We start from the raw sequence: 24330 nt of genomic DNA, 5'->3' as shown, positions 1-24330 counted from the left end.
AATATTTGATAACCCTGTATAGATCAGAATAGATCCTGAATATATTAGCAGCAGTTGCATTTCAAACAACATTCCAGTAGCAATATGCTGTAGGGATTCTCTCCTCAAAATAATCCTATAATTGGAATATTAAATTAAAACATTATATAATGCACTGCATCACATAGGAAGAGGCTGCTTTGCATCGTTCAATAGCTTCTTAAGGATCGTAAATCCTATGAACGCGAAGCAAACTGATCGCTTGATAAGATTTAAATTGCTACATGAAAATAAACAAGTGATAGCTAAAAGGATGATGCACATTTTTGATAGGGAAACTGATCTGTGCTAGAATATAAAACACGAACCATTAGCAAAAACAAAAATGAAATAAAAAATTGATGTGGTTCAATGATTAGGAAATACAACTTAAAGAAAGCGTACCAGTGTTAACTCTACCAGTTAATGAGCAGTCAAGTTTCCACAAACAATATCACATAATTTTGATAAATATGGAATTGCAGAGGTCTGAAAAATAGTTGGGTGGTCTTAAATGACTTTTAGATTTATCAAAACCTACTGTTTCAAAGCACTTGCCTCTCCATTACTTTTTAATTTATTTTTAAAAACTCACTTAATACGCATTCTGCTAAACGGTCCGTTATCTTCCGTAAGTATAGTGTGTGTGTATATATATAGTACATATGTGTATGCACAATGGGTATAATACACATTCTTTCACATATATGTACACACATAAACAGGATTTTAAATATATTTATATATATTTTATATTTAATATATAGTAGTGTAAAACTTCTTATGTACACATACAAAATAACAGGCAAATTAATATTTAACTTGTTGAAGTCCTTTTTTTAAAAAAAAGAAGAAGTCAATTAGTTGACATAGTATAGCCAGTAGATTAAGTTGAAAGAGGAAAATGTGAAAGGAAACACCATTCTTGACCATCTGTCTATGGCGTTCACATCCGTTAGGTCAGGAATTTTTATCTTTAGCTGTGAAGACCTTCTCCGTAAATGACTCTTCTTTGTGGTGGGCGCCAGTTCTGTCCAATGTACGCCTTCCAAGGTTTTCTCGATGCGAACTCTGTTTTCTGTACTGGATACCTGAGCTGTCAAAGGATATCGTTGAATTCTGAGGATCAGTGACACTTGTGGTGACCTCATTGCTTGCAACTTCATTGTGAATTTCGAGAGACGTTAGCAGAATATTCCCATGCATGTCCACCTAGTTGGAAACAAATTCATAACAATGGAGGTTCATAACTGTTTTCAGTAAATAAAAATATTTAATTCTATTTCAGAATAGAGGGCACCTTCTGTTCCAAGTTTTAAATGCCTGCTGAAAACTCTTCTATTCCATCAGGCCTATGCAGGAAATTAAAAATACATCGTTCCATAATAGTTAACTGACGTCTGATTTAACTTTTTAATATTTTTTATTGTATGTTTTTTTTTGTTCTATTGTTATAAACCACTTTCGTGTTGTTGTTTTTTATGAATAGTAGTATACAAATGCTTTTAAAACAAACACACAAATAAATAAAATAATTAGCAAGTAAGGTTTAACTATTCCCCATGAAAATGGACAGAATTACCATATTAAGTGGTAAGGGTTAGGAATCGTGCCAATAACATAAATATAAACCATGTAGGTTCTATAACAGGAATGCTATTTTTCAGCCAGTCAGCCAGATAGTCACACCTCAGGACTTCAGATGATGCAGATCAGAGAGGGTTCTCTCCTGAGGGTGTTTAACACAGATGGGTCTCTGCTGTTGGGATGAGGAATCCTCCTAGACCTTTGCATGCTCCTATGAGCACAACAGTATATAAAAAGGCTAAAGAGCAAACCCACTTTCACTACTGAACTGTATTGTAAGTTCTGATCAATATTCGAAATTGCATTTCATACAGATGCAGGCTACTCATCTGCTGTAGAACTCACAAAGTGCTTTACCTACATAATGATCCTTCAGAAAAGTCATTAACACTATGGGCAAATTCTGGTCCCAAGTGAGTATTGCTGCTCATCTGAGGAATGACTGGTACAACACTCAAAACATCACTTTCTCCACTCCCTGGCATACATATGGGTGCAAATGCCGTGTGCCACAATACAGTGACCCATTGCCAGAAACAGGAGGTTCATCCCACCTTTTATCTCCCAATGCAGCCCTCCCTCTGCCTTGGGTAAAGGTTACTCAAGCACCGGACATGTAAATATGAAACTTTTGGCCAACTTAAACTGGGTCGAATGTATAGTTTGTAGGCAAAATAATCCTGGGATGGTGGTGAGATTACATAGCAGATGTACCACTACTTTCCAAGGGCTTCCTAAGTAATGATAACCAGTGGTTCCTGAAGATACTATTCACTCTGGTGCATCGTATTTACTAGAAATTTATCTTGTACTGCTCTGCAAAGCAAGTATGTAACCGTACTGTCTAGGAAGTGTCATTTCCTGGCAAATCTCCCATTTGTTTTATGGGTCTAGATCAATTAAAAAAATGATTTAGCAAACTTGTATCAATATGAGCAGGTTTCTCACTTCATTCTTAATGCCAATTTCAACATATTTTTTATTGTGCGGAATTTTTAGAAAGCGAATTCAATGGCAGGCAATTCATGTTCCCTGAATCATTTCAATCCAATTTAATTATTTAATATGATATTAAGGGTCCTGGAATTGAAGCCATCCTGGAATTTGATACCATTCACAATTGCACAGTGTTATTTACTTTACATTTTACCATTCTCCCCCTTTCCCCCTCTTGAAGTAGCACATGAACTTAAAACAAGGGCTCTGTGGTAGTAAAATGAGAATGTGTAGCACCCTTTATCTGATCTGGCTTTATCATCAGAAGATGTTATAATATAGTGATCCACAAAAAGGTCAGATCCCACAAATTAGCTGTGGGATCCTTCTGCTTGGATTGAGAGCAATATAGAAGAAACTGACTGATTTCCTGGCCAGGGAATAAGACAAACAGGCAAGTCACTAGCAGACATAATATTCCATTTGCAGGTTCTCTTGTCTTTGCACGTTAGCTTTCATGCAGATATAACATCCCCACAAGGCTTGTGATAATATGAGTTTTGACACTGTACTTATGCAACAGTCAATATGGAAGCAGGCAGTTTTAGAATCAGACCAAAACATTGTATATGAAGACGATGTTAGCTCATGGCAGCTGGGATTTTTCAACCAGACTATTTTAACCTTGTGCTATGTTGTTATGGTCTGGGTTGTGTGTGGTTTGAACTCTGTGTAGATTGGCCTTAGACATTCAGTTGTATCACCCCTTGAAACAGGATTGTGAACCAAAAGTCAATCTATGCCAGTTCCAGTGTGTGCTAATGTTGTGGGCTGTCACTTGGCCATTTTTAATATTGTCTCGAATGGACTCCTCTCCTTTTTTGGCGATATTAGTGAGAATATTTGAAAACTACTTTGCAATCCACAGACACCATCTACCTTTTATTTTCAGTGAAGGATAAACAGACCTCCTGAATGCTAAAAAGAGGGAAGCTAGAATTTACAGGGAAGCCGCTTTTAAATGTCTAGTTACTAAATTTTCTTGATTAGCCGTTCTTGCCTTTCAAATAATTGTTTGTTTTATTGTAAATTGCTTTGGGACTTTTGCTGTTGGAAGCGATTCATAAATTCAATAAACCTAACTTAGCCTAACTTTAATGGACATCTTTAGCTCTAGCACATATTTTTAAAAACACTAAAGTCCAAATAAACATCTTGCAAACAGTGTAACAAATGTTGCTAAAGCTCATAGTGAAGTGTATAAGCAAATTAAAAGAGGAAAGTTTTGTATTTCATTTCCACATGCCTCAGAAATTGCACTGTTAGTTCCTCCTTGCCGTTGTGAATATTAAGAATTCTACTTGTAAATTATTAGATGGGCTCACTGCTGATTTAAAAAGGTGCACACTGAATTATTAAAAAAAAAAAAAAAACTGGTGACATGGGTTGTTTTCAGTAAATGGCTCTTACTAAGGGGCCAGTACGAAACATGTGCAGATTTACCTTTACCACTCAATTTTAGAGCTCATTAACATTGTTCTGTATATATATTCTCAGTCCAGAAGAAAGCCTGTAATTATTTAAATATATTTAATATTTCCCCAAGTACAAGAATGGCAGGTGGTCATTCAACAGGCCAAATTCAAACTAACTTGAGGGCCTGGTATCACACAGCCTGCAGCATCGTATCTCCCCAACTCCCAAGATCCGAAGTTGGAGAAAGTGAGCAATGCTTTTTAATAGTAATTGGTACAATGAATGTTCCTGGTTGGAACACTCTGTTTCCAGGGACAGGATTTTCAGCTAACCATGCAGGACGTACTTAACAGAGAAAGACTGGAAACCACATTTCTCTTTAAATTCTTTAATAACTGGGAGGCAGGTATTTTCTAAGCATTGCTCACCCAACACCTCATACTATAGTGATGCTTGCATGGGAATAACATATGCAGACCAGCAATGGGGAAAAAGATTTACATCCTGGTAGTTACTAAGTGGAAAGTTATTACATCACCAAAATAGTGGAATGTGCAAACTAGCCTTCATGTTGATAAAGAATAGGTGCAAAGCTTCAACAAAATACTTCCCTGAATTACTGCTATAAAGTTTTGCATACGTTTCTAAACAAAACTCTAGCAACAAAGCATGCACACATTCGGGAGTGCACAGGAGTGGGGTGGGGTATGGCAGAATAAAAAAAAATCCGTAAATATACCTGGTTATATCACAATTTAAGTGTTGTGCTTCTCAGCCAAGGAACCTTGTGAGTTGTAAAGTGCGATGCAGATATAACGGGGTGGGGGGGGCGGTGGTGGAAATAATGAACCTCACAATAGAAGTACAGTCCTATGAGGGCCTTTACACTTGCAAGGTGTGCTCTCTTTCCATTTGTGGTTTTAAATGGGGGGCCTACAGAAAACCCCCTTTATCAAAAGGCTCTGCCCTCATAATGGTGGAGAGAGAGAGAGCCCATAGACCATGGACTTTTACACTGCCCCTATGATCAAGATGCTCGTACAAAGATTATTGCCCCATTGATTAGAAGAATGCCCAGAAGTCCTAGTTTGGAATTGCCCGGTTCACTTCTAGAAGACGGAAAACCAGAGATTGCAGAATTAGTCACAAAATTCTTTGTGTGACAGCCTACAAAATAAATCAGTTGTTCTTACCTGCTGGGTCTACATAGACCATTTATCTCTCTTTTAAATGACTAAGTCTTCAGTTTTGCTTACTTACCATTTTATTTAACTTGATTTAATCCTTACTAGTATTTGTTGTATTAGATTAGAGCACATTGGTATTTAACACTCCACACACAACTCACAAAAACAAAACAATTCCCAGAAGTCATTGGGACAGTAAAACTAGTTTTGGATTGGGTCAAAAAAAATTATGTAGGGAGAAGAAATTAAGTAAGCCTGGATGTGCTCCCTTGATCACATGGTAGATCACACATTTAGCCATTTAAGAAAAGTGGGTGACAAGAATACCACTTTCCTCCCTGGACATAGCAACAAAATACAGTGGTACCTCGGGTTAAGTACTTAATTCGTTCCGGAGGTCCGTTCTTAACCTGAAGCGTACTTAACCTGAAGCACCACTTTAGCGAATGGGACCTCCTGCTGCCGCCACACCGCCAGAACACGATTTCTGTTCTTAAGCGGAGTTCTTAACCTGAAGCATACTAACCTGAAGCGTACTTAACCCGAGGTACCACTGTATGCTGGAACACCATTTATAATACAGTGGTGCCCCGCTAGACGAATGCCTCGCTAGACGAAAAACTCGCTAGACGAAAGGCATTCGCTAGCGGAAGGCTGTCTCGCAAGACGAATTTGTCAATGGGCTTGCCTCGTAAGACGGAAAAAAATCCCCCCCGTCAAATCGCTATTCTCCCGTTGGTGCTTCGCAAGACGAAAAATTCGCTATACGACAACACTCGCAGAACGGCACCACTGTATTGGCTTGAGAGGACCTATACAACTGTATAATGTTGCATGTGCCTTGAGGCACATGTCTCCTTTCTCTCTCTCACACACACACACACATACACTGCCCTTAGATAAACATCAATTAAAATTTCTCAGTGTGGTGACTTGTAACAACAGAACTAGTAAAAAAACAAATCAGTACATTGAGGAATACAAACAAACAAATACAAATACAAACACTGCACTTATAGCCTTTCTTAAATGTCTAAACATTGATGTCATATTTAGCTTTCTCTCCTGCATAACACAAAAGGAGGCACTGCTCTAGCTATGTGTTTGCAGTTTCACATCGAAATATGTGGTTCTCGATCTCTTACTACACCAGTTGCCATGACCTGCATCAACCAAATATAATTCCATTAATATCACATCATGAATGACCCTTTGAATTCAGAGGCAAACTTCGTGAAGAAAAGCTGTCTTCTTGCACTCCTTTAACCATTTTCTGTACAAATACATACAGCAGGAAATGAGCGGAGGTTTTGCTACTGAATAAATGCACGTTTTGCTTTTGACACACTTAAATGCAACTGCAAAACAAACAAAAAATCTCTGTATCTTCCCTAGTCTGGAAAAAAAAAGCTGACAGCATTTAAGTCTGGGCTCCGTGACTTATTTCTCATTCTAAAAAGAAATAATAGCAATGGAGGAAGTAGTAGTTTTTGCATGTAACAAAACACATTCAGTTGGCCAGTTCCCCTATCCTGGAGGCAAGGCAAGGGTTACTGGGGCAATAAACATTGCATTAACTGTCAGTGATGGGAAGCAGGGCTGTCTTAATCCGGCGCCGTGGTTCAAAGATCCCCCTGGCGCCCCCCCCCATTCAAAGATTCCTCTGGCACCCTCCCCCCCCCCCCCGTTTCACCTTTTACAGCGCTGCCGGCAGCTTTGTGGGGCTGGAGGAAGCGGACAGCAGCTGGAGGGGGCTCCTCCAGCGGGAAGAGGTGGAGGCTCCAGGCACAGAGCTGCTTTGGCACGGTGGGTGAGGGCAGTGAGCTGATGCCGGGAGGTGCCACGTCCAGCCTCCGCCTCTTCCCAGGCACCCTCCAGAGCTTGGCGCCCCGGCGCCCCACACCACTTGCCTCTATGGGCAAGATGCCCCTGATGGGAAGAGAAGTCCCCAGGTCTGTGAATCCTGAACTAGCAATTCCGCTTATGGTTATAAAGTATGTGAACCTGTAGCCTACCAGAACCATGTTTTGCTCACTCTTTCCGTTTCTGCACTCTCTGTGTACTGAGAGTGTTTTATGTGACTAAGGGTCTATTCATACTGAGTGAGGGAGGTGGCTGCGGTTTCTACAGATGCCAATGATGCAGCTTAGCGTGGAGGGTAAGTACACTTAATCCTACCGACCCACACTGGTGTTTTGGAACTGAAAACAAGACAGGCTAGTAGATGATGTGAATAATCCTACCCGGTTGCTTTCGAACTTAGAGCGATCGTTGTTTGCTTTGGCTGTCTTTTCTGCAAGTTTCTTTTGCCTCTGAGGACCTTTCCCAAAGAAGATGTAGTTGACGAAAGCATATTCGAGTAAGGCCAAGAAGACAAATACAAAGCAGCCCATGAGATACATGTCAATGGCCTTGACATAGGGAATCTTAGGCAAAGTCTCTCTGAGATGAGTGTTGATCGTTGTCATAGTAAGCACAGTTGTAATACCTAAAAACGGGAAGAAAGGCAAGTATATTAAGATCTTTCATGCATTCCCCCCTAAAAGCCATTTCCAGGAGCTTGTTGATGTTGCAGAAGAGTCAGCAAAATAAAGAGAGGGAACACTGTTGTTTTATTTGTTTGTTTGTTACGTTTATATTCTGCCTTTCCCTTCAAGGACCTCGTATTTTGTTTCATAGCTCTGTGAATTCCATTTATTGGATGCCTGACCTAATACAACCACCACAACAATTTATTCGACCGTCAGTCAGAACACAATCATTATCCATACAAATTTATAAAAAAAAAAAACCTGAGACAACTCAGAGGGGTTTACACTAAAACATACACTAAAAGTAGATTATACATAAAGACCCATATCAACACTATCGATTTTAACCTTACGGTGTTTAAGGGCCAAAAAAAAGAAATTTGGCCACCTCAAAGGCTGTGGTACCAGTAAAATGGTTCACCAAAAACGAAACCTGACATTCTCTATCTACCAGGCTAAGATGGCCTAAGAGTGGAGCTATCAGTTTTTGTCTAAGGTCTACATAAAATGGACAGGTCAGGAGAATGTGTTCGGTTGACTCAACCATTCCCAAGGCACAGGGACAGACTCTCAGGGCATATGGGACTCCCTTGTATCTTCCCAACAAGACCACTGTTTCCAGGATGTTTAATTTTGCTGCTGTGAGGAGTCTGTGGTATTCCACATATTGGATTTCCACCAGGTAAGGGGCTGGTGAATTCTGGAAGATCTCTAATACAACCAAAGCGATTTGGAGTAAGACAGTTTCTTTACTGAAGAGTTTGCTTCTGAAATACCTATAAATGATTTGTTATAAAGCTACTTCTTCCAGACCTAAAAGCATATTGTGATATGTGAAATTCCTTAAAAAGGATGAAAGGAGATATAAAGGAGAGCTAGAAAGGGGATTTTCACTGAAATCAATTGATCTTAGAGAATTGATGTAACCCAGTGCTTTTCAAAGGGTGTTCCATGGAAGTCTAAAATTCCTTGGTAGCTCATCATGGGTTGCTCGATATGAAGGCTGGTAATGGCGAAAGATGGCTGGCCTACCAATTCTATCTGAAATGTGTTCCCTAGCAAGAGTGCTCTGGGATGCACATAGAGCAACAGTGAAACTCAAAAGCTCTAGCAACAGTCCTGTGTGAATGGCATATGTGCTTTAGAACCAGATGGATGGGGTATAAATAATAAAATTATTATTATTATTATTAATAGTAATAGTAATAATAATAATAATCCACTTGAAAGCACAGGTGTTCTATGGCAGGTGATATGGAAACAGTTCCTTGAACAGATAATAGCTGGAAAACTATTGCTGTTTCAACAGCAGGAGTTTTGCACTTGAGAGTGGACAATGGGACTTCATATTCTGGGTTACCCCATGTATGTAAATGTATGTAACAAGGGAGAATCCATGAGGAATTGGGAGGAAGAAGAGGAAGCAAAGTGGCCTATATATTCCTTTGCCCTCTTCATCCTCCACCACAAAGCCAGCTCAATAATCAAAGAAGGGCTTGGACTTCAGAAACCTTCTCTTGGCTCGGTCCCCCTTGCTTCACCCAACTGCTTCAACAGCAAAGGGAACAGACCCACTACTGATTACCAGAACAAGTGAAGCAAGATTGAGGCTGTGTACATACAGTGGTGTGAGCAATGGATTGGCTCTGTTGGTTATGCAGCCCCAACTATGTCACTGTTTTTCGCCTCCTGCTACCAGTAAGCAACGCTACCATGCTGCTGGGAGGCTACTGCTGTGGCTCCACCCCACTGGGCAAACCACTTCTCATCCAAAAAAGCCCAGCCTGTGAAAAGTCTTTATTCGCCTGCTGGGGACTGTAGCTGTAGCAGCTTACTGCATTTCTTCGTTGCTTGTGGAAATGGAGATTTCCCTCATCTGACAGCCTGTTTATTTTCTGGGAAGTGCTCCATCCCTCCTGTGCCAGTCCACTCACTCATCTGCATGCAACCCTTTGTCACCTGTGCTTAAATATGTGGCTGTTGTAACAACCTTGTACACCGATATGACAGGGTAATGCCCCATTCATCCTCATTCCATACCGAGAGCAACTCTTGCTGCAGATGCATCATAATTGATCCAGAAGGACACCCACGATAAAATGGTAATCAGTATCGAGGGCATGTAGGTCTGAAGAATAAAGTATCCAATATTCCTCTTCAACTTAAAGCTCAGTGACAGTCTTGGATAGGCACCTATTAGAAAATGAGGGGAAAAAACAGTTATGCTCCTCTTCTACAGAAGCAAAAACACATTTGATGGGCTGTTTTGTTACCTATAAAACCTTGAATAAAAATCACTTTGTGAGTTCACATTGAAACTAATGCGTATTAGAGAAAAGATGTCGTGATTCTTGAACATCTATCTGGTTCCTTTTTGAAATTTTGTGAAGAACAGAGATAAAGTTAATTTACATTGATAAAATAATTTTCACATATTACTGTAAATGTGTGTGTGTGTGTGTGTGTGTGTGTGTGTGTGGTGTCATCTCCACAAGACAGTGGAATAGCCTTCTTCCCCTTGATCCCAGCTCATGGATGTTTAAATCAGATAACCCTAAATCTTAAAAATACTTATCAAAATAGTGAATTCTGTCAGGACTTGTTACAGTGCTCATAATTAGAACAAAAACTTGACATAAAAAAAGAATTTTTTTACGAGGGGAGGTGTCAATACTTATTTCTCTATTACTATGTTTATCCATTAGCTTGGTTAACACTATACAGGCAATACTCCTAAAATAATTTAATCAGGAAAATTCAGTCTGGTGGCTTGGTTCATGAAGCTGTTTCTGAGTGAATTGTTTTTGCTGTACCATTTCAGTCAGTTTCTGACCTTTAAGTGTTGCCCCTGTTCTTGTTTACAGCCCCTTATTATTCTCACTTTTAATACTACTATGCCCAACTGTCTGTTCTGTATGGTTCATAATTTGCAGCATTAATGGTAGGTAGGATGTCGCAAAATGTTTTCATATCGAATCCCTGAAATCACCAAGTAAAAGGACTTTGCCTCTAAAGTGCTTGGTTGGCAGTCTTGCTTTGGCAAAGCATTCCCCCCCCCAAAAAAAACCCTACAGTGGTTTGGGATGTTCATACTTGTATCCTTTATTCTAGACCATCACGAAAACATGGAATGTCTCGGTTGTCTTTTATTCCAGTCATTGTAACACCATAGTGCCCTTTATTTTCGAAACTATGATCTGGCCACCAAGTTTTTGTCACCTCTATGGTCATGTGCAAGAGAGCTAATGATGCTGAGCAGTCAAAGCATGAGAAATACTTGCCTGTGGCAAAGACAACATTCCTGGACACAAGTTTGTGTTCCACAATAGAGAACTGAGGAAGTTCAATTCTTTCCACTCCAGAGACTGCATTATTCCCACCTCGCCAGTAAAATTCTATGTCATCTGTTGTGTATCCATCTGTCAACAAAGCACAAATGCTTTAGAATCATGGGTGCTTAAATGTAAAACTGACCATTGTTAGAGGACAAACAATATAGAACTACAGTACAAGATAACAACCATAAACAACAATTTCAAAAAATAAAACAGCATTCCTCCAAGGCACAATTTTGTTTGAGTCTTCATTGCCCCAGAAGAACAACAAATTCACTCCCCCTCATGAAGTAGAGGAGGGGCAGCCACTTGTGTATTTCTTACCAAGTTTTGTTGACGAATAAATGTGATGCAAGTATCTGGCTACTACAGACGTCAATCCCTCAGAAACCAATAAGCAGGCCATGGGCCTATTAGACACTACTTCTGTCTCTTTTCGTTAGATCCAATTGAAACATCTGTCAGCTGCCAGGATGAGAACAACTGCCCATCAGATGTGTCATCTATCCTTATTTTCTTGTTTATATTTAAAGGGACAAAAAAAATCCATTCTTGGCTTCATGCTAAGAACTGATGCTATAGTAATACATGTTTATTATACTGTAGCTCCTGCACAACCTGAAGAACTTACCTCCAAAAATAATATGTCTTATGTAATAAGTTTAAAGTTACAGATAGGGTCAGGGAGAATTCGGAGGAGCAAGTGGCAGAAGAGGCAGAGCAGGGGCTCAGGGATGCTATGGAGCCCTTCAACTGCCCATAGGAAGCGGAAGAGAGGGCGGAGATTAGCCAGGAGGAGGAGGAAGGGCTCAGGGAGGCTGTAGAGCCCTTCAAACGCCCAGAGGCTCAGGGAAAGGAGCTCAGACTCTGGAAGGGAGGGGGCTTTCAAATCAGCACAGACAAGGAGGGAAATGAAACGTAAGAATCAAAGACGTCTCGCGAGATTCCCACGTCTACTTTGTTGGCGCGGGAATAGAAGGAAGCCGCTCCCCAAATCTGACTCAACAGGTTCGGACGTGTAATCCTGAACTGTAGATGTTTCTTGTACATATGTAATAAAGACTGTAAATACCAAGCTGACTGAGCCGGGCTGTTAATGCGATGGGGAGACACCACCTTTTACAGATAGGAAAGAAAGAAAGAAAGAAAGAAAGAAAGAAAGAAAGAAAGAAAGAAAGGAAGACTGGAGGTTCTTTTTAGGAACACTTCAGAGTAAGAACAGAAACGGCCATGTGATGTTGTCATAGGGTCAATCTTATTGGTTAAATGGGGTCATTACGTCATCATGCTGACTATGCAATCCTTGACTGGCTGGGATCATGTGGTCTGTGACTACATATGCACCATACATTTAAATCACACACACACACACACACACACACACACACACCCAATAATCATGGGAACTGTTATTTACCTGTCACTGAACTACAATTTGCAGAGAATTACCATTCCCAGGATTCTTGTTTTAGGGGCAGGGGAATGTGATTTAAATAAATGGCTTATATGCAGCCTATGTGAAGAATAATATATATATATAAATGGGACACACAGGACTTAAGCCTGGACAATGAAGAAGCCACGAACAAGAGCGGATGACAACACATGTTTATGATTTGAGGGACCACTTTTGCAGCTCCCCCCTGTAAGTATTGAGCACAATGCTAGATATAGAGATGTTCTTTCTATCAAGACCAATCTCCTTCGAACAGTGATCCCAGAGGGTCTGTCCTTCAGATTTTTATACTTGTGGTTCTATGTTGCGGCACAATCAGGAGCACTGGAAATGGACCATTAAAAAGCAGGGTCTCCCCCCTTCATTAGCACAATCTGCACTGAAAGCAAGATGAAAATAACCCAGTCTTCATGCCAGCCTTACAGGGCCAAGGAAGGTAGAAGCACCCTGGCATACATGTACTGAAGTGATTGGATGCACTAAAAAAGAATATTGAATCCTTTAAATAACAATGACATAGGTGTATCCTGAAACACTACTATTTGAAGAACTAAAATTTTGTTGTTGTTGTTTTTTAAAAAATGCTAGAGTTGTACTCTGCTGAAAAATGTTGAGAAGCAGACTTTAGAAGTGCCGTGAGACAAATTTGAGGCAGATGGCCTAATTCTTCCTTTGAAATCCATGGCAAAACTCCCATAACTTCAACAGGAAAGTGGTAGCAGGCCAAGCGTAATTTACTCAAAAGTGTTCATTAGTGTGTATTGATATTTTATGTGTGTAGAAATTCCCTATACCCTTTGCATTGTAGAAGAAAGCGATGGCTCTTGAAATACAAATTTAAATGATATGAGCACTCCAATTACGGAAAACAACTGGATGGGAGAGAGAGGTTCTATACTTATTACATGAAGCTGGATTTCTAATCTTAAGTAGGTCTATCTGACAGCCCAAGAGGGGGGAGGGGGCGTAGCAAGATCACTCATCCATAATAAAGCACACTGAAAGCAAATTGAATCTCAGTGCTTGCTTTCCTCAAACTGAATCTGATTAAAACATGAACACTGGTTCTCTTGTGTTGTAGATAAGCATCCAGTCATTGCTCTTGCCTAATCAGAACAGCATTATATTTTCCATGCCTTTGGGGTTGTTTTTTTTTTTTTAATGCCCACAAATAATAGAAACTTAGCTACTTTATTTATGTACTTATTTATTTTTCTACATATGAAAATGAAAAAGATCCCTGCAAAAAGGAAAAGTGGCCATGATCCAAACAAAAACCAAACACTTTTAAGTCCCAGTGATTTCAATGGGGGGAGAACTTAAACACTTGCTTAACCTTCTGATTTGCATAGACAGAAGCTGAAAGTACACAGTTTTGCCTGCATCTTTGCAACAGATTTAATATTAAGAAACTCGTATTTTGTCCTAGGTTGTCCTATCCACTGTCAGCTTCCGTGTGTGTGTGTGTGTGTGTGTGTGCGTGTTCAAGGGGCCTCCCTTTCACAGTAACTGCTCCTCTTCATCTCTGATACTGTTGCCCTTTCATTTGCCTTGCCCTTCTGGGCGCAATCCATACCACCACCAAGAGAGAGGTCGGTCAAGTGACTGTTTCTCCTCCTCCTTGCTTCTGTCACTTTTCACTTGCTTGGAGAGGGCAGCTGATTAGGCAGTGACATAGACAAGGAAGAATAGCAGGGCAAAGGGATCTGCATTTTGCCAGCGGACCCCTGCTAAGGTGCAGCCTTCAAAAAATGCCTAACAATGTTGACCCTTTATGCCACCCCTGGTACCATCCTGAGGCTTCAGTACGTGACATGAATGTGCATGGGAAACCAAATAAAGAACTGAGCAGCAAAATTAAAATTATTATAATTTGTGCTAAAATACTGCACACAACTGAATCTAGTAAAGCAAGTACTTTTATGTGTACATACAGCTTTCTATTTCCAGTGTACAATTCTGCTCATCTAATGGGTATCTTCGCAAGTCCATCATGCAAGCTGCAGTGGTTGTAATTCTGAAACAAAATGCAACAATATGAACTTTATAAGAGCAGTAAATCAACAGTCCCTTAAATAAATATAACATTAAAAAGAAAAGAAAAACAGGAACTGGTAACGCGAGAGAGATACTGAATCGTTTGCTATTCCTTCACTAGGACTAAACTCATGGGTGGGCAACCTGTGGCCCACTGGGCTCCCCATTTGTCTCACCAGGCCATTTGGGCAAGGCCATGCTCACCTGTCCTTCACCTTTCACCCTAGGTGGGGCAGGTAGATGTGGCTGGGACAAAAAAGAGTTTATGGGCACCTATCAGCCGGTTGTTGGGACTTCAAAGCACAGAGCAGGGCTCCTTGAAAACACCAACAGTGAATTGCTTGTCTTTGCTTAAAGAGGACCCTGCACAGCTGGGTCAGTTACACAAGGGAGCTCCCCTTCAGAAACTCCTTAGTGAAGTTGAGGGGACTGGAAACAGCAGCTAGGACTCAAAGCGCTTCCTCCAGGACTTTAAACCCAGTTTCCTTCTATTGAAAAGTATATGCTGCAGGTTTCCTAAAGTAAAAAAACAGATACATGCAACAATGTACCGGTATATAACTCATTATACAAATACTTCTGTGTTGATATTTATAAAATGATGCTGCAGGAATAGAGTACCATATGGTGCATGACTCTTATACAGTACGTCCTATATATGGTGGGGTTGTGTATAATTTTGCATTTAATTAACTGAGGTTTTAAAATAATAAGAAGATGGCTGAGATATAAGCTGACACTTGCTGCAAGAGGTGGTCCAGTGTGGGCAAAGCTTGGTTGGATTAGAAAACTGCTACATTCCATGCTATCTCCATCACGACACAGTGCTACTTAGAACCAAAGGCATTATTTGTTAATATAACACATGCAGGTTGAGGATCAAACAGATTTGACACAGAACACTACAACCAACAATCATGTGGAAGTTCAGCTAGCATGCCTACTCAGAGGCAAATCCCACTGAATTCAATGGGGCATCTTCCTAGGTAAGTGGGTGCACAGTTGCAACCTTAACGTGTGGTTTTTAAACAAGTGCTTAAACATAATGCTTTATGAATTGACTTAGAAATTTTGCTACTCTGTGGCTTGATCATGTGAGCTTGCTATGGAGTTTGTCAGCAAACTTGCCCAATGAAGTTCAAAGTAAACAGTTTCATTGAATGAGGGAAAACAGACTGATCAGCACCGGTGCGGCCAAATGGAAGATGAATTGGGGTGATGGAGAAAAAAGCTGCAAAAGATTTCTCAAGGGTTCACATTACAGCATGCAGGATAAAATTATATATATATTAACAAAACTCTTAAGGACTGGAACAGCTTCTGAAGAGTGCCTTTGCAGCTGGTCTGTGGCTTCAGGGATGAATTCCTTTTTACCAAACATCTGCTAGCACCCAGCTAATTCCCCAGGCAAGGTGCTCAAGACTATTTACTACAGGGAGATTGTATTTCTCCGGTATGACAGCAGCAGCTGTGACTTAACATGTACAAGTAACACCAAATGTTTCCCCCGTTTGAAAAGCATGCTACCTTAAGCTAAGGGGCAATCAAGCTTGTTTTAAAAATGCACCATTCTGGTAATTATATAATCCTATTTGTTTGTTAAGGAAATGGAATCCTTTGCAAGCAGTTGTAGTTTAGTGCATCAGACAAATAAAAGACCTGAGCTTTTCTGCTTGCATCAAGTTATTTAAGCAAACAAATATAAAATGATTTGCTTCAGTAAATCAAGGGAGCTCGTAGCCTTTTTAAAATGAATATATGTGGGCAAACACACTTTAAATACTTATGGTACAATGCTTTTCTCTGTGGTTTTGAGTTATATGCCTGTATTCCTTATACTCCTATATTGTTTGTATAAAATGTTGCACAGCTTGCACACTTGGAAGAAGCAGCATATTCAAGGATTATTATTATTATTATTTTAAATAGATAAGTATAACAAAATTTAGCCCCAAGTTACACTTATATGACCACTTACAGGTAGGTAGCCGTGTTGGTCTGCCATAGTCAAAACAAAATAAAACAAAAAATTCCTTCCAGTAGCACCTTTAGAGACCAACTAAGTTTGTTCTTGGTATGAGCTTTCGTGTGCATGCACACTTCTCATACCAAGAACAAACTTAGTTGGTCTATAAGGTGCTACTGGAAGGATTTATTTTATTTTATTTTATATGACCACTGTAAACTTTATAATGCATTCCTGTTCCTGTGTACTCAGAACTGATTCTAATAAAATTCAATGGGATTTACTCCCTGCTAAGTGAGTTTAGGGATTTCATCTTTACACATAAATGTTCACAAAGGAATGTTCTATCACTTGTTGATGGCACATTCAAGGACCTTTCAACGATCCCTTCTTTGTAATAAGCCAACCCAAGCAGCTCAAAACCTAGGCCAGTGTTTATGGAACTTATGTATCAAAGAAAGGAAGGAACAGTTAGTCTTCTTTCCTTCAATGCATAACTATGTAGCAATATCCGACTACAATACAAGACTGATTCTTTATTGCAATATAACTAAAGAAGACACCTTATCAAAACAGTGGCTAATTATTGTTTTCAAATGTTGTAGACATTGCCTGCCTAAATGCATTTGGAAATATAGGGTTGGTTTTGATACTTATCTCTTCACAAACATTATAAATAAACAAGTAGATACATTTAGCAGTCAGTTTGCGTTTATCTCACATTTTGTCCATTTCTTAAGCCACTGTGACCTTTCTCTTTGAAAATGTGCAAGCTGACGATACTTCGGGAAATCTAAGTGTTCTGTGGCTTGACATATTATTCACAATGCTCATGACCATGGTAACTACCTTAAAATGGGTGAAAGGGAAGGTGGGAAAGAATAAGATATATAGACAATTATAGTTTTCAGAAAGTCATTTTTGTTATCTACAGAAAGTTATTTTTGTTATCTGCACCCCACATTTTTAAATACGTGTGTGGCTCCTACAATTACGTCTGAATTTGTCTTTCTGAGTTCTTTCTATATGAACATAAAATCTGCAGTACAGTGGTACCTCGGTTTACGAACTTAATCCGTTCCGGAAGTCCGTTCTTAAACCAAAACTGTTCTTAAATCGAGGCGCGCTTCCCCTAATGAGGCCTCCCGCTGGCGATGCCCTTTCACCGTTCAGATTCCGTTCTTAGACCAAGGTAAAGCTCTCAAACCAAGACACTATTTCTGGTTTTGCAAAGTTTGTAAACCAAATCGTTCTTAAACCGGACTGTTCTTAAACCGAGGTCCCACTATATATATAAATAGTCAGCTTCAGAAATTATAGTTATTACAGCGACAAAACAATGCATGGTAAAATGTATTGTTCAGACTGGTGACCATAAGTAAAAGGCAATTTGTATCAATAACAATTGGAATTTATAGGAAGAGAGGAAGGGAAAAATAAAAATACATACTTCATGCACACCAGACTGTGCCATAAACTATGGACACTGTTTTGTTATTCTGTAATCAATAAAGTCACACCAGACTGCATAAAAATAGTTGTGTTTCTTTTTACCTCTTGCTACTTAGAATTTTTGTGTCAGTTTCCCCCCCCCCCAATAATGCTGTTTGCCAAATTGCATTATATCTGGCTTACCTTATCTCTTGCCCTGCATGCATATAGAAGTAGGTACTCTCCATTAATTGCAATTGTTGCGACTGTCTTCAGAGATTGCTAAAGAAGTGCAGGCATCTGAAAGCATTGTTATTTCACAATGCAGACTGCAGGGCCCCTTTAAATCCCAAAGAAGCGGACCCAAGCAGAAACAACACCAAGTTTCCACCTGGCTCTGCCCGCTCCCCCTGTTGATGCTTCCTGAAGCCTGCACACAATTGGGCTGACATTTGATTTCCCCATGGCCGAGGGGAGAGGGGAATGTCTCCCATCGGCTGTTGGGAGGCTCTGAATCAGTCTGCCACTGGCAGCAAGCTGTGAAGTGCCGCAACTGTCTTACACTCGCACGATGAGTGGAATTCCCACACTCAAGTAGCAAGACTTGCCATGTTTGAAGAGCAACATGCATACAAGTACAGTAGTGTACTGGCTGAATTTGCAGATAGCAGCAACACTCAAAACTGCTGTTAGTAAGGTTTATTTTTTAAAATTATTTTAAACTCTGTGCAACACGTCACAGTTTCATATCATTTAGATTAATATTATTAGTTATATAATTAGACATCTACAACAAACTAGTGCTTGAAAATAGTTTGAAGTAAATACCCTTGAGCTGATTTAATTTCCACAGAAGTCTTTGTAATTTACATCTACTCGGCACATTTAATAAAATTCCAAGACTAAATTGCGGATAGAATGAAATTAACTCTTACCATCTGAAGAGATAATGTAAGCATTTGTTTTCTTTAAGAGATTTGCTGCTTTCAGCAACTTATCTTCAGAGCTTGTGTTTATTTGTTGAACTGAATTAAAGGTTGGCATGATATGAACAACTTAACATTGAGCCATTATTTACTGTGGCTGTTGAGTTTTGGTCTGTATACAAAATGTTGCTATTGTTATGAGTATGGCATTGTTAAACTGGGTGCCAGACCCCTCTTCTCCTTGGATCTAGCAAATGTTAGAATTTAATCCAGGCTTCAGATTTTTGGAAACACCAGGCTACCCTCCTGGTGAGGTGATAAACCTGGGTGATGAGACATTTGGGGGAATTTAGGGTGTTAAGGGAGATTAAGGGGTTTGGTACAAGATGGCAAATGGGTGGGTCCCCTTCTCTCAATGGATAAAGCCAGAATTGAGAGTAGAGATTTGGGGGAGCAGTGATGTGACCTAGAAGTAAAGCAGCAAACTGGAGAGAGAATCAGAGCAATATTTGATTTCTGTTTGAATTTAAGGCTGTGGCTATGAGAGAAACAAGACCCATTTTGGGGTGTTCATGCGGTGAACCCCTACAGCATAAAGCTCTTAAAGACACCAGTTTCTGCTGTGCCTCATTGCCAAAAGGATATTGGGGTGGCATGCAATACCGTGGTATTATAGCACTGGCTACTGAGGCAGTAGTAGAGGGGCTCTGGATCGCTCATATTTTTCTGGGAAATGAGGAATGAAAACATAACAAATCCTGCTTTCGCTAAAATGGAATGTGTTTTTCATATATCTTGCCCCTTTCACAAACAAGACCATAGCAAGCAACACAGCTTCTTATTTCTGAGACTGGGTAGTTTCTCAGGCTTAATACTTTTCGACTAATTCAGGGTTTGCATAGTTCTATCTTTTTGGGGGAAAGCTCAGGAATTGTACAGCTTCCTCTTTCAATGTTAGGGAAGTGGCGGATTTTATTGCTTCAAGGCTGGGAAGCTGTTAGGCCTCATAATCTCAAATAAAGTTGTACATGCCCCCCCCCAGCCTTGTATCAGTATCTGTGACTTTAAAAACAAACCCCAATCTGTTTCTGAGTCGCTCTGTGCTCTGTCCAATTGCATCTGTGATTTGAATTCTGTGCCAATCTGTACACAATGAAGCTCTGTGTTTCCCTGTGTAATTTCCATCCTCTTTGGCCAAAGTGGGCGAAGTTTACAGAGGAGACCCTCCAGCATGGATTCAATCTGTCAAGTCCAAGGGTTTTTGGGAGAGTGTGGAGTGTAAAAATGATTTGAAAGTGAAGCATTTGATGTGAGCTGAATCAATGAACATTTAGTACAAACAACTTTGATCTGACTTGGGAGGTGAATAAGGGCAGATTCTGACATGCTGCTTAGTCAATAAATTTGTGCCCTGATTTCACCCAACACTGGTGCCCAGTTTGAGTTATTTCCACCGTACTCACAAGCCACAGGCATGTACTTTCCTGGGCAATGCTGCTTATCATACGAATCAGTGTGATCAGCTGAAAGCTTCCCTGCTGGCACTGATATGGAGACTCACTGTATAACTGAACTGATTCATGAGATAGCAGCCCTAGCTAGCAGCCTCCTACATCGTGACTTCAACAGGAGTTTCGTTTTACCTTGTGATTCATTATCAGTGCTTTGGATATTCCACGTTAAATATATTACACACTTTTCCTTGTCCCACTAACACAATGGCATTAAGGTACCAGGAAGGCATGTTTGTCTGAGGGAACCGTCATGTAGAACCCCAGAGATAGGAGGGGATGTATGCTATATTGGGGTGGGAGGTAAAAGAGCAGGAAGGATGAGGAGTTAAGTTTCACACATGACTAAACCTTGGAGTGCAAGTCTCAACAGACCACATGCTTTTAAATGAATGTTTGATAGATATGAGTTGGTAGCTTAAACTTTGAAGCAAAGAAAACCTGGCAAAATTAGGAAATATGGTCGTAGCTTGGTTCTCGAACTTAATCTGTTCCGGGAGCCCGTTCGACTCCTGAAACCGTTCGAAAACCAAGGTGCAGATTCTGATTGGTTGCAGGAGCTTCCTGCACTCCATTGGAAGCCACGTTGGAAGCCGATTTGTTCAGGAGCCAAGCCGTTCGAGTACCATGGTACCACTGTATTAGCAACGTCATTTAATCACTGCAGAGGAACCAGGCAGAGGGCCTTCTCGGTAGTGGCACCCGCCCTGTGGAATGCCCTCCCATCACAGGTCAAGGAAATAAACAACTACCTGACATTCAGAAAATACCTGAAGGCAGCCCTTTTTAGGGAAGTTTTTAATGTGTGATATTTTTGTATTTGATTTCTGTTGGAAGCTGCCCAGAGTGGCTGGGGAAATCCAGCCAGATGGGCGGGGTACAAATAATAAATATTATTATTATTATTATTATTATTATTATCACTGGGGGAATCTCTTAGAGAAACGCTAGAGGTTGCACAATATGTTGCAGAGGGTCTATGATAACTTAACACCAAGGGAACAAAGGTCAATAGCATAAAACCAATACTGGAAAAATCTTGATCACACTGCTACATACCTGAGGCCATACAACACCGTACCATCTGGATGAAGGCGAATCATTCGATTCTTAACAGTAACACCGTGCACGAATGATTTCTTGTCGTTTAGGAAGTAAGTATCAGGCACCCATAGTTGATCTGCTACTCGGTTATCAAGTGTAAGGTTGAGAGGAATCCCAGCATAGGCTAGTCTTTTATCTCTCCAGTATTGTTGAAAATACATAGTTAGTGTGTAGTCCTGGTGGAGAGAAGAGAAGAAACTTAAGTTGTGTTCCTACATATATCACACTTCTGAAATCAATTTTATACACTTTCTTTGTCTGATACACTTCATTCTAAGCCTAGCTAGTGTTCAACATTTGAGTTCTGTTACATTATCACCGCCACTGGTGGAGGAAGAGGAGTGCAGGGCGAGCGGACCACTCCTGGCAGTGCGATCCTGGTGGGGTGCCATTGCGGCTGCCCCCCACCCGCACTGAGCACCACGCCCCCACAGATGGCGTGCCATGCCCCCAGGACACGCGTCACGCCCCTGCGGGCAGCACACCACACCCCCAGGACATGCGCCACACGCCTGCGGGCGGCATGCCACACTCCCAGGATTTGCGCCAGCCCCGCCTCCTCTCCACCCCTTGTGCCAAAGCATGAAGCTCCGCCACTGATCACCATGCTATTCTGTCTAATTAAAATGTCACTGAGTGTTTTTATTTTTAAAAAAAGTGTAGGGAAAGATTCAACTTTTTAGTTTCTTCCTCAAATGTGCACCCATAAATTACTACCGTTAATTTTTGTGGGTGTGTGTGAATTGCTGCCTTCTGTGGTGTAACATTTGCCTCTTTGGGAACACTTTTGGAATTACTTGCATGGAAGGAAGCATGGGAAAGAAGCTACACTAGAATTGGGCATCCATCTGAATTTTTCAGAATCCCAAATCAGACTTGAATTTCTCAGGGGAATACGATACAATACTGCAAGATGAAAAACTATCTTGGGTGGAGAATGATTGTCACTACTGCTCAGAGAAATAGCAGTTATATTCCACTCTCAGTGCTCATGAACAATTTCTATTAGTGCATCGTCAGAAGGACAATATACCCCCTGGTGTTTTGTGCAATTTCTGATGTAGAGGATAGGAACAAATGCATTCTCTACCAGTTATAGCTTAATTAAAGCTTGGTTTTAGTAGTAATAAAATTGCAAAGTATTTTTATTGGCCTCTAATAAGTAATTTGGAACCAAAAAACTAGATTACTAAAACCCACAGGTATATGTGTAGCACCAAAACCACATTATAGTGCAATATTAGTAATTTGATTAAACTAGAAGCAGTCTAAAAGAACTCTGTGTCACTGGGAAAAAGAATAAATAGCAGGAAAGCCACGCCACAGCTGTCTTGTACTCTCCCAAAAGTTCCATCATATTCCCATTTTTGGGGAAGCTGTTTACTGGAGAAAGAGAAGAGCTTCCTGCTCAGTAACTGAAGATGAAGCTGCTTTCATGCTGACTTCATAAATGAGTAGCCTTCAAAACCACACAACTCTGTGAACAAATAGTTAAATACATAAAATACTGAAACACTTGGGCTTACCTCTCCAGACTTTGCCACACTGTATTTTTCACACACAATGCCACCCATAAAAATATTTGTTTTATCATTTATCGCAGCGTAATAAAATTATATAACAAAGCTGGTGGGGAAAACATGGCTCTCCCATTATAGAAAAATATATAAAAAAAATCTACAATCTCAATAAGTTTACAATCAGCATTGTAAAAACTGGAAAGGAACTCCTATCAACTTAACAAAGGTATTTTCAGTTTGGAATAAAATTGCATTTATTTAGCTGAGGAAGAACAGATGCCCCCAATATTCTGTTTTTTATTTTGCAGCTCACTTTACAAGAAAAGTTCTTACCAGAAGTTGGGAGCAGGGTGGGGTGGGGTGGGAAGAAAACAAAAAGTTACAGTGTTAAGTCTATTAAATAAAGTTTGGTTCGTGTTTCTATTCTGAAGGTGCCTGTGCATTTATTCATATGTAACAGGATATCTTATACATAAACATGAGTGGAAACAAGGTTTGTTCTCTTTGGAACAAGGATATTTCCTTTCAACTTTCTTGAACTGAATACACCTTTTTAAAGAGGAAATGTTCCCATCAGCTTTTTATCCCGAGACTTTGAAAGTCTCTGGGTTGCAAGACATGACCATCAAAGTCTCCCAGATTATTGCCTTGCTACCTATATAGTAAGGGACGCAGGTGGTGCTGTGGGTTAAACCACAGAGCCTAGGGCTTGCCGATCAGAAGGTCGGCTGTTCAAATTCCCATGACAGGGTGAGCTCCCGTTGCTTGGTCCCTGCTCCTGCCAACTTAGCAGTTTGAAAGCATGAAGTGCAAGTAGATAAATAGGTACCGCTTCAGTGGGAAGGTAAATGGCGTTTCCGTGCGCTGCTCTGGTTCGCCAGAAGCGACTTAGTAATGCTGGCCACATGACCTGGAAGCTGTCTGTGGACAAACGCCGGCTCTCTCGGCCTATAGAGTGAGATGAGCGTGCAACCCCAGAGTCATCCGCGACTGGACCTAATGGTCGGGGTCCCTTTACCTTTATCTATATAGTGGGCAGGAGTCTCTCTCTCTCTCTCTCTCTGTTTGCAGGTCCTTTAAGAATAGAAAGTTAAGGGCTTCTTATGAATAGTAACAGGTCAGTGCCAAATCAGTTCCTTATCTCTGTTGTGCTTCTTTAAGTAAAGGAGTAGGACAATTAATTTTGACTTGTTTTACCTACCTCAGAGCATACAGTATTTTTAGCTAGTGTTGGAAACTCTGTTGGCTTCAAATGAAGTACAAATGGCATGCCAATATTTTTGCAGGTCTCCAGCACAATGAAAGCTGC

At 40.3% G+C, this 24330-nt stretch overlaps 1 protein-coding gene across 1 annotated transcript in view; it reads right to left on the bottom strand.

The window, feature by feature from the left end:
* Positions 1-850: 850 nt before the first annotated feature.
* GABRB3 (gamma-aminobutyric acid type A receptor subunit beta3) overlaps positions 851-24330 on the bottom strand; it is a 184791-nt gene continuing 161311 nt past the window's right edge. Inside the window, 7 exon segments of the mRNA XM_033147529.1 lie at positions 851-1034; positions 1036-1230; positions 7448-7692; positions 9776-9928; positions 11017-11154; positions 14461-14543; positions 21457-21677. Of these exon segments, the coding sequence (XP_033003420.1) occupies positions 879-1034; positions 1036-1230; positions 7448-7692; positions 9776-9928; positions 11017-11154; positions 14461-14543; positions 21457-21677 (1191 nt within the window). The 3' untranslated portion in view covers positions 851-878.

Source organism: Lacerta agilis, chromosome 4, assembly GCF_009819535.1.
Source record: "Lacerta agilis isolate rLacAgi1 chromosome 4, rLacAgi1.pri, whole genome shotgun sequence".
Taxonomy (NCBI): Eukaryota; Metazoa; Chordata; class Lepidosauria; order Squamata; family Lacertidae; genus Lacerta; species Lacerta agilis.
The sequence above is the reverse complement of the archived record's forward strand: the minus strand, read 5'-3'. Positions and strand labels throughout refer to the sequence as shown.